The 12,029-nt window shown below is 36.1% G+C and overlaps 1 protein-coding gene across 1 annotated transcript; it reads left to right on the forward strand.

Annotated features, from left to right (window-relative positions):
- Positions 1-212: 212 nt before the first annotated feature.
- LOC128554237 (uncharacterized) lies at positions 213-9,415 on the forward strand. The gene is made up of 3 exons (XM_053535486.1): positions 213-1,151; positions 1,888-2,023; positions 4,134-9,415. The coding sequence occupies exons 1-3, from the start codon at positions 219-221 to the stop codon at positions 4,454-4,456; spliced, it is 1,392 nt and encodes a 463-aa protein (XP_053391461.1). The 5' UTR covers positions 213-218; the 3' UTR covers positions 4,457-9,415.
- The last annotated feature ends 2,614 nt before the right edge of the window (positions 9,416-12,029 follow it).

Raw genomic sequence — 12,029 nt, forward strand, 5'->3', positions numbered from 1 at the left:
CCACTTGTGATGAAATAATGCCAAATAAAATAAGGCTATCTGGGGTCTCTCTCCACCATTAAAGCTAGAAAGTTGCCATATGATCTGTGATGGAGTCGGTGGGAAGTTAACAACACAACAAAAACAAAACAAAACAAACTAAAACTGGAACACAGGTGCACACTGTTTGTTTTATTTAAATTATCTTTATTTCTATTTTCTGTTACAGATTGCTAAGCATGATGCCCAAAGTGAACCTCACCCATGTGATTAACGATACAGAAAATTTGGACCAAGCTTCTATTGACCTTGATTTCAAACCATCTGCAAACGTATTCAAATTTTCGTCCAATAATCCGGAATATGCATCAACATGGAGTTTTAATGACAACGACATTTTTGCAGGGTTATCAACAGAAAATCCGTTGCCTAGAAGAAATAAATTTCATGTTTCTAATATTAAAGGAATAATATATCCGGTGTTCATATGTGCATTTTTAGTCTTAGATAGTCTGCTATTAATTTACAGATTTTCGTGGATGGTAAAAAGTTTGAAAATTTTTAAGAATGGCTTAGAGGAAAGAATACCTTACGATTCAATGACGCGTAAGATATATTTTATTTTGACGGGGAAAGAAGTTCCACGCCCCGAGGACAGTTTAGATCATCCATACGATTATTATATGCATAACAGAGAAAACATTTGGGGCGATAATACCGAACTTTATTTTTTTTATTGTAACGCCCCAACGAAAGCCAAAGAGGAGATTTTAAAAGATATTTGGCAGCATAAACAACAACAGAATCCGAAACAGGAGGAAAAACCAAAAGATAAAAATTGCTGTGTAGACTTCATTTTAAGTTTTGTGAAATCAACATATAGATTACTTATATCTCCAGTGTTTTGGAGACTAGTATTTATTTGTGGATTTGTGTTAATTTTATTCCTGGTTGCTAAAGCAACCAATGACCTTGTAACTTTAGAGTCGGCCATGTTTTTATTGGACACGGAGGCTATGTTGCCGATATTAGAACGTCAAAATGACGTTACAAATGCCGTTATATCCGAGTACGGCTCTTACCTCAATGACTTTCTTGTTGGATATAAGGAGAAGTTGGACGGGGAGGTGCAAATGGTTAACAATATACTCTTAAACGTTGCAGAACGACAAGTGAGTATTAATGTAGATTTGGTAATTATCACATTCACTTTTTTCTCGCGATTTCAAAGACAACCAAAGTGTTCGCCATTGGTGGTAGTTAATTCTTTTTAGATATTGTTGTTGTTTTAAATCTTGGCATTGCTTTGTTTGCGGATATTAAATTATCTCATTTATTAGCCCGTCTCAGTGAGAAATTATTATGTTTCGACTCGTAGTGGTTAATGACCTATTTTAGTCTGTTAAAGGGAAGTAATGAAAAACTACAACATTTTTTATACATATATATACCTAGAGCTGGGTATAGTTGTCAGATAGATTAATTGAGCACTTGGTATAGGTAAAAGTTAAAACTTAACTTACTTTTACAAGAGTACGTCTTAAAATATGAAATTCTTCTCTGAATTAGAATACGCATGGTTGTTTAATAGTGTATGTGTAATGCCTTAAGCGAGTCTGTCTGTATCTTACGTTTTTAACCTTTAGTCTGCTAAATTTCTAAAATGGACTGGTCCATCATTCAATTTGAGCAGACCCATTTATTATTCGAAGGGGTGTTCACTGAAAATTTACTGACTGAATACACTGAAGGCCATGATCAGCCGGTACGGACGTACACGGTTGTGCAGGCTGATCTGGGGCTTAATGCCAGTAGGCTAAAGGTTAATAAAACTTAATGTCATCAAATCTAAATCATAATATTTCTAAGATTTTGAAGATTCTCAAACTTGTCTTCATCTATTTATAGAATATGCTGCTGAACACAATGATCTCAGATATGTGCAATTTAGCGGGACTTGACATGTGCACTGACGGAACAAATCTAGTCACAATGTCCCTTACTTCATGTAATTTCTTGCCAATACATGCTAAAATGTTTGAAGGTATGTACTTATTTTGTAACTACATTTTTCTTATGTATCTGTGTACTGTGAAATCATTAAAATTCGTGGGCACAGAACTTCATGGTTTGGGCTCAAATGGTTATTTCGTTGGTGATATGAATTCGTGGGTTTCAACTTCATGGTAATTTTACTTGTTCGTTGGGATTTAACTTCGTGGATTAACTCAGCAATCAATATTAGTACCCCACGAATATTATTGATTTCACAGTATTAGCTTCATGTTTGAAGTGAAAAGATTATGTTTTACAACTTGCTGAAAACATCACATTCACAGTAAATTGATGCCAAACACGTTGACGGATCATCCATAGTATTGTCCTAGTATTTTATATTCGAGTCTGTAAATACCACACAAACTATTTTCATACCGGTAATATATAATTTATACATTAAGACACCATGAGCTTTTTAACCCCCTGCCACAAGTGGTGGGGGGGGGGGGGAGCGGGATTATAGGAATGGTCTCCGTCCGTCCTTCCGTCTGTACGTAACACTTTCTTGTCCCTCCATATCTTCTAATCCCCTTGAAGGATTTTCATAAAACTTTGGTCAAATGATCATCTCATCAAGACGATTTGCAGAACCCATGAGTCAGCTTTGTTGGCTCAAGGTCAAGGTCACAACTCAAGGTCAAATGTTTTAGCCTTCCTTTTTGTGTCCGCTCTATATCTCCTTAACCCCTTGAAGGAATTTTATAAAACTTGGGTCAAATGATCACCTCATCAAGATGATGTGCAGAACCCATGAGTCAGCCATGTCGGCTCAAGGTCACAGTCATAAATTAGGGTCAAAGGTTTGAGCCTTCCATTTTGTGTCCACTCTGTATCTCCTAAACCCCTTGAAGGATTTTCATCAAACTTGGGTCAAATGATCACCTCATCAAGATCTCTTGAGTCAGCCATGTCAACTCAAGGTCAAGGTCACAACTCAAGATCAAAGGTTTGAGCTCTCTATCTCCTAAACCCCTTTAAGGATTTTCATGAAACTTGGGTCAAATGATCACCTCATCAAGACGTTGTGCAGAATTCATGAGTCAGCCATGTCAGTTCAAGGTCAAGGTCACAGCTAAATGTCAAATGTTTACCTTTTCAGTATTCATAGCAGTGGCGGGGGATTTAGCTGTCTTTCAGACTGCCTTGTCAGATTAATAATAAAACAAAATTTCCACATTTTCAGCCATTTTAAATTTTTGAGTCATGATACTGATAATGTAATTTTGATCTCATTTATTGCGAAGACATTTAATTTCTTGTGTACGAAATTTCATGGTTTCATAAGGATATGGATTTATGGATTTGAATTTTGCAATATGGTTGGGAATTTCAGTTGTTCACTGGGATTTGCTCAACCACAAAATTGAAGAAAATTTGTCTCTAACAAATATCAATATTTTCACAGAATTGCCAGTTCCCACGAAACCTTCAGAACATCTTAGTATAAATGTTATGTACTGTTTTAAATAAATTTTGGGAAAAATTTACGGAAGGTCGTTGGTTCTACCCAGGTGCCCGCTCGTGATGAAATAATGCACAAAGGAGCACATGGGGTCTTCCTCGACCATTAAATCAGGTGCGACCTTAAAGCCAATAAAATAAATAAATAATTATATTTTTGAATTTTTCTTAAAACCAAAATTTTAAAATGCATTTTTGTAAAATAAAGATTACAAAAGATATTTTCAACTTCTCTTTTTCAGTTACTGTTTTTGTAATACCGGTATTCCTATAATACTGCTCCACTTGTGATAACTGATTCTAAATCAATGACTGTAATATTGTTAATATTTGTGGTGGACCAACTTTTGTGGATTTCATGGTTGGGTTGAATTAGTCCATAAAATTTAATCCCAACAAACAAGTTAAATTTTCTTTCATTTAATATGCAAGAAATAAAATCCACAATTCATATTCCGACAAAATAGCTGTTTAGACCAGAAACTGAAATTTCATTCCCTACGAAATTAAATGAATTCACAGTATAATTATTGCATAAAAGGCATTCCAAAATTCCGTTCTAGCATTACGTACTAGCCAAAATCTTCTGTGTACATGTAATTCTTTATTTTAATATTGCTTTTTGTGTTTTTCAGGATTCCACAAGTCAGTGCTTTTAGAATATATCCAAAGAGAGTTGTCTCCCTTAGTCCTGAATCTCCGGAGTATTTTGTTCAGTTCCATGTATTTACTGCTCGCATGTGCAGCGGCCATGTTACTGTGTCAGGTCACAGCACGTGTAATCTATGTTCATTTGAAAAACTCACGGCACATGAAAATTACCAAGATTTATCAGTTGCCTAGCACCATGAGTGACCAGTGGCACGACCAGCAGTCTTTACGGGAGAAGGAAATGTACAATAGTCAGTCTGTGATCGCAGAAAGCTGTGAAAGTGGAGTGTATGATATGACAAATTAAACCAGATTGTGATTTTTTAGGAAAATATAATTATAATTGAATAATTTGTGACTGTTTTTGAAAATACGAAGTATTCAAAAACTGTGTGAATTTGTTACGTTTAGGCAGACATGACTTTGAGCGATGTCACATCTAAAAATACTTGTTTACAGAAAGACATTTTGTTTGGACAATCTAAAAGTGAATTTATGTGACTATTTTATACCATTTTGAGGGTATTTCCTTTCCATTTAATTTCAAAAACAGACTCTTCATATAATGAATAAATAGTCAGTCCCATGGTCCTTGGCAATTACAGAATAAATTACTGTGGAATCACTTATATTCTTTGGTGACTATTTTTTGTGGATTTCGTGGTCAAGTCATTCCCTGAAATTAAATCCTAACAAAAAAGTAAATTTTCATTCATTTACAGTTCAGAGGTCAATATTACAAAATCATCCCCACGAAGTAGCTGTTTTGACCAAACTCACAAAATTTCATGCCGATGAAAACAAAGGGGGGAGGGGAGGTCGGTCGGCCTCCAAATCCGCTCTCTAAGTCAAACAGTTTTCATCCAATCTTCGCCAAACTTGGTGACAAAGTTTGTGGGCATAATATCTCGGCAAAGTTTGATAACCAGCAAAATCAGTCCAGGCACTCTTTAAGTTATGGCCCTTGATTTACTCAAAATCTGCAAATTTAGACTTGCATGTCACTCTCTAAGTCAAATAGTTTTCATCCGATCTTCACCAAACTTGGTGACAATGTTTGTGGGCATGATATCTCAGCCAAATTCGATACCAGCAACACCCCCCAGGCACTATAGCCCTTGAATCTGGAAATTAAGCCTTTTCCACCCTCTAAGTCGAATAGTTTTCATCCCATCTTCACCAATCTTGGTGACAATGTTTGTGGGCATAATATCTCGACCATGTTCGATAATCAGCAAAATCACCCCAGTCAGTCTTGGATTATCGTCCTTGAATTACTTGAAAAATTGCACATTAGCCTTGTCCACTCTCCAAGTCAAACACTTTTCATCCAATCTTCCACAAACTTGCAGATATTGCTTGTCTGCATAATATCTGAGTCAATTTCTATAACTAGCTAAACTGCTCAAGGCACTCTTGGATTATGGTCCTTGAATTCTGCCAATTTACCCTTGTCCGCTTCTTAAGTCGAACAGTTTTCATCCAATCTTCACCAATTTTGCTGACAATGTTTGTGGGTAAAATATCTCGGCCAAGTTGGATAATCAGCCAAATCGCCACAGACACTCCTGGATTATGGTCCTTGAGTTAGGCCAAATTTGATGACGGGCATATTTTGTGACAGTCTGCTACTCGTGATTTATCTTGCAAAAATGAAATATTATTTTTTTGTAAAAATGATTTGCTAGTTATTTTGTTTTCAGCATTTCGGTTTTACGAATGAAAGGTATGATCTTATAACTAATTTAAAGTAAAAGTGTCTGATGTCACTTTAAGGCCTCTGTAGTATCCATAGTATTTTTCCAATGTTAATTATTGGCATATTTATAAAGTATCTATATGTTTATTTTCTGCATAAATAATGTTTGCCTTAATTAGTTACAAGTTTTCGTTTAGAAGAAAATCAAGTAAATTCCGTCTCAACTTGTCTAGTTGTTCGGATTATCTTTGAAATGGGGATTCCACAAGTAAACAAGTCAAATGGTTTATCGCGGCCAGAAATTTGTACAAACCGGACAGAAGTTGCGAAATTGTCATTTGTGCAGGAAAGAAGCGTTTACCATAATGTCCAGTACTGGACAGGTATAGTGACCATGCACGGACACAGCCAATTTTCTCAGAGGGGGTCCGATCCCCTGCCCCCGATCCCCCCCTTGGAAATTTTGAAATTTAGCACTTCATTTTTTGCATTCTGGGACAGTTTTATGGACTAACCTGTTAAATTTGGGAAAAATGATAAAATCAAGCTTTCTTGAAGGTAAAATTCTTAGTTTCTTTTAGATAAATAATATGAATTATGTCGGGGTCGTATGTAGCAGCAGCCGCATATACTTTACATGCGGTCCTAATGTTGCCTTTTTCGAAAAACATTTTCTTTCCTTCTTGTCTTCTTTCCTTTTTTAAAGATTTTCCAGAGGGGGTCCGGACCCCCGGTCCCACCCCCACTCTGGATCCGCGCATGGTGACATATCATGCTTTCTGTTTATGCAGGTAAACTTGTGTTTGGTTAAATTTCAACAGAGCACAATTGTCTGAACAGTGTACAAACTCATTACTGTTTTTTCAGGCAAGGGTGGAAAAAAAGTGGTAGAAAATGAAAGCAGTAACATTTTTATTAAAAAAAAATGAACAATGAGACAAACATTTCCAACATCTTTGGATGGTTCAAAAATCCCATGTTAAACATACGATAAAGCCCGAAACGCGTGAAAATGTTCCGAATGTAAATCGGGTGAAGTAAGCGCTCTATGTATGCGTCTGGATTGATTAAACTGGGCGAATCTACTTACTTATTACTTGAGGATGAAAAAAACGTGTTTTTTAAATGTTGCTCTTAAACAAGGGTGGCGGTTGAACTACTAAAAGTACAAAACAGTTAATTCACAACAAATCGTACGGTATGTTTTATAATCAGTAGAAGCTAGTCGTATTTACGCTTATGAGACCTGTTTCACCCACAAGTAAAGAATTCACAGGTCCATCATGAAATATTTTCCCCAGCGCACATACTTGTCCTATTCAAAATGGGCCGCGATCAATAATGCGATTTGTTATTTTCATTTCAAGAGGAAACGAGCTAATTACATATATGCAAATATCAAATGTTTAGGATAGTTACTTTGTATACTTTGAGTGTTTTCACCAACTCAAAATGATTCTTTAGAATGGAACATTTTTAAAGTGATGACTCCAGTAGATATTTTTTATTTCATTAACTGGATGCCTGCTCTCGTACTAACATCTCAGTTTTGATATTTGCTTATGAACATGATTCCATTTAACCGTTTTAGCTCACATGCCACAAAGTGACAAGGTGAGCTTTTGTGATTGTGCAGCATCCGCTGTCCGTGCATCCGTAAACTTTTGCTTGTGACCACTCTAGAGGTCACATTTTTCATGGTATCTTTATGAAAGTTGGTCAGAATGTTCATCTTGATGATATATAGGATAAGTTTGTAACTGGGTCACGTGCGGTCCAAAACTAGGTCAGTAGGTCTAAAAATAGAAAAACATTGTGACCTCTATAGAGGCCATACTTTTTAATGGATCTTCATGAAAGTTGGTCAATATGTTCAACTTGATGATATCTAGTTCAAGCTTGAAACTGGGTCAAGAACCATCAAAAACTAGGTCAGTAGGTCGAATAATTTTTCCATATTTTTCATTGGATCTGTATGAAAGTTGGTCTGAATGTTCATCTTGATGATATCTAGGTCAGGGTTTAAACTGGGTCAACTGCGGTCAAAAACTAGGTCAGTAGGTCTAAAAATAGAAAAACCTTGTGACCTCTCTAGAGGCCATAATTTTGAATGGATCTTCAGGAAAACTGGTCAGAATGTTCAGGTTGATGATGATATCTAGGTCAAGTTCAAAACTGGGTCACGTGCTATCAAAAAACTAGGTCAGTAGGTCAAATAATAAAAAACTTTGTGACCTCTCTAGAGGCCATATTTTTCAAGGGATCTGTATGAAAGTTAGTCTGAATGTTCACCTTGATGATATCTAGGTCTCTCTAGGGGCCATACTTTTGAATGGATCTTAAGAAAAATTAGTCAGATATCTAGGTCAAGTTCGAAACTGGGTTAACTGCAGTCAAAAACTAGGTCAGTAGGTCTAAAAATAGAAAAACCTTGTGACCTCTCTAGAGGCCATATTTTTCAATGGATCTTCATGAAAATTGGTCTGCTTGTTCATCTTGCTGATATCTAGATGAAGTACGAAACTGGGTCACATGCAGTCAAAAAGTAGGTCAGGAGGTATACAAATAGAAAAACTTTGTGACCTCTCTAGAGGCCATATTTTTCATGAGATCTTCATGAAAATTGGTGAGAAAGTTCACCTTGATATCTAGGTCAAGTTCAAAACTGAGTCACGTGCATTCAAAAACTAGGTCATTAGGTCAAATAATAGAAAAACCTTGTGACCTCTCTAGAGGCCATATTTTCCAATGGATCTTCATGAAAATTGGTCAGAATTTTTATCTTGATATTTAGGTCATGTTCAAAACTGGGTCACATGAGTTCAAAAACTAGGTCACTATGTCAAATAATAGAAAAAAACTACGTCATACAAAGTTCAAAACTGGGTCATGTCGGGGCAGGTGAGTGATTCAGGACCATCATGGTCCTCTTGTTCTTACATTTTGTTATCACTGGTGCCAAGGACGTAAATTGATAGATATTTACGATATTACTGTTACACACAAAGAGTAAGTTCACATCGAAGATTTAGGGTAGAGTAGAGACTGGCTCAATACTCGATAACCCATTTGAACGTTATAAGTTAGTACACCAATCGTACCTTCCCTATTGAAGAGCTGAACTCTACAAACTCCACGGCGAGGTAGGGTTTACTGGTTCCTTGCTTTTCATCACAGCACACAATGTGCAGGGGAAAAAAGTTTTAATATTTCCAGGGCCCAATTTTTGATTGGTCAGTTACTTTACTGGTGGGAGTAAGCACAATTTACACAACAGGCTACTCTTCATTAGAGCTTCCATGTGAACTTCCCCAAAAGGTCTACCTAGATCCAATGAACCATGAATAGTATTCATTGTACACGATGGTTGGCCATTGTGTTGTACACAATGGAAGATACTTTATAATAAAATCTTTTAACTAAGCTATGAATTTACAGACCTGATACCATACCGCTCTACCATCAATTATATCAAGATATCATTTATAACATGTTAATATGATTTTGCATATTTCTTCTGATCATAATTGATATATTGAATCTTGTGAAATAAAATTTATAAAACAACTTATTTTGTTTTTTTTGCTCCAAATAACTGGCTTTTATAGCATTCCGTATTGCTATCATAAAACTGCCAAATATTATTTTAGATACACGGGACACAAACTTTTATGCTGTTACTGTATACTTTGCCTAAGTCAATGGCCAAAATTCTGGTATTGCACAAAGCAATCCAAATAAAACACAGGTGCACACAGTCACATGTTGAATAACATTCTTACATAGTTTTACGACTCTAGGTAAAAATATGTTTATGAGATATGCGGCACAATTTTGAAGCACTTGGTGTATTTTCATTAAAGTCAAAGACTCAGCTCTGGCAGAGTAATCACAAACAGAATAGGTACACAATTTCCCGTGCTATATAACAACCCATTAAATTTTTTATGACACAAAGTCAAGTATTTTGAGATACATGTAATACAAATTTGTATGCCGTTTTTGCAGTTTTTAACTAAATTAAGGGTCATAACTCTGGTCTGTCCGATAGAAAATCAATACAAAACCACTGGTGTACAACTTCACATGCTAATTAATGTTTCTTGCTCTTGGGGCAAACAACTTGCAAGATTTGTGTGAAACTGACTTTTATGTATATTTTTTTATCTTAGATCTTAGTCAAGGTCATAACTCTGGTCTGAGTGAAATCTAAAAACCAGAGGGTCATGATGACCCTGGATCGCTCACCTGAGTAATATGAGCTACATGTTTCAAATGTCAAACTGATGATTTTTAGAATTTTTTTTGAAGATTTTCCAATGTACAATCAAGTAACCCCTTAGGCGGGGCTAATTTTACCCCGGGGGTCATGATTTGAACAAAGTTTGTAGAAGTCTACTAGGCAATGTTACATATCTAAGATCTAGGCCTTCTAATATATTTTTAGCAAATTTATGAAGATTTCCCTATGTACAATCAAGTAACCCCTGGGGCTGGGTCAAGATTTGAACAATTTTGTAGAGGTCCACTAGGCAATGCTATATGTCAAATATCTAAGCTCTAGGCTTTCTGGTTTATTTTTAGAAATTTTTGAAGATTTTTTTATTTACAATCAAGTAAACCCATGGGGCGGGGTCAATTTGACCCCGGGGGTCATGATTTGAACAAATTTTGTAGAAGTGTACTAGGCAATGCTATATGTCAAATATCTAAGCTCTAGGTTTTCTGGTTTATTTTTAGAAATTTTTGAAGATTTTTTTTATTTACAATCAAGTAAACCCATGGGGCGGGGTCAATTTGACCCCGGGGGTCATGATTTGAACAAAAGTTGTAGAAGTCTACTAGGCAATGCTACATGTCAAATATCTAAGCTCTAGGCCTTCTGGTTTATTTTTAGAAAATTTTTGAAGATTTTCCTATGTAAAATCAAGTGACCCGGGGGTCATGATTTGAACAAATTTTGTAGAGGTCCACCAGGCAATGCTATATGTCAAATATCTAAGCTCTAGGCCTTCTGGTTTATTTTTAGAAATTTTTGAAGATTTTTTTATGTACAATTAAGTAACCCCATGGGGCGGGGTCAATTTGACCCCGGGGTCATGATTTGAACAAATTTTGTAGAAGTCTACTAGGCAATGCTACATTTCAAATATCTAAGATCTAGGCCTTCTGGTTTATTTTTAGAAATTTTTTGAAGATTTTCCTATGTAAAATCAAGTGACCCCTAGGGCGGGTCAATTTTGACCCCGGGGTCATAATTTGAACAAATTTTGTAGAGGTCCATTAGGCAATGCAAGATGTGAAATATCTAAGCTCTAGGCCTTCTGGTTTATTTTTAGAAAGTTTTTGAAGATTTTCCTTTGTAAAATCAAGTGACCCCTGGGGCGGGGTCAATTTTGACCCCGGGGGTCAAGATTTGAACAAATTTTGTAGAGGTCCACTAGGCAATGCTACATGTCAAATATCTAAGCTCTATGCCTTCTGGTTTATTTTTAGAAAATGTTGAAGATTTTTCTATGCACAATGAAGTAACCCCATGCGGCGGGGTCAGTTTGACCCCGGGGGTCATGTTTTGAATAAATTCTGTAGAGGTCCACTAGGCAATGCTACATGTAATATATATCTAAGCTCTAGGCCTTCTGGTTTATTTTTAGAAAATATTAGAAGATTTTCCTATGTAAAATCAAGTGACCCCTGGGGCGGGGCCAAGTTTACCCCGGGGGTCATGATTTTAACAAAGTTTGTAGAAGTCTACTAGGCAATGTTACATATCTAAGATCTAGGCCTTCTAATATATTTTTAGCAAATTTATGAAGATTTCCCTATGTACAATCAAGTAACCCCTGGGGCTGGGTCAAGATTTGAACAATTTTGTAGAGGTCCACTAGGCAATGCTATATGTCAAATATCTAAGCTCTAGGCTTTCTGGTTTATTTTTAGAAATTTTTGAAGATTTTCCTATGTACAATCAAGTAACCCCATGGAGCGGGGTCAATTTTTACCTGGGGGTCATGATTTGAACACATTTTGTAGAGGTCCACTAGGCAATGCTACTTGTCAAATATCTAAGCTCTAGGCCTTCTGGTTTATTTTTTAAAACAAATTTGAAGATTCTCCTATAGAAATCTATGTAAAATCAAGTGACCCCTGGGGCGGGGTCATGATTTGAACAAGTTTAGTA

This window comes from Mercenaria mercenaria, unplaced genomic scaffold, assembly GCF_021730395.1.
Source record: "Mercenaria mercenaria strain notata unplaced genomic scaffold, MADL_Memer_1 contig_4856, whole genome shotgun sequence".
Taxonomy (NCBI): domain Eukaryota; kingdom Metazoa; phylum Mollusca; class Bivalvia; order Venerida; family Veneridae; genus Mercenaria; species Mercenaria mercenaria.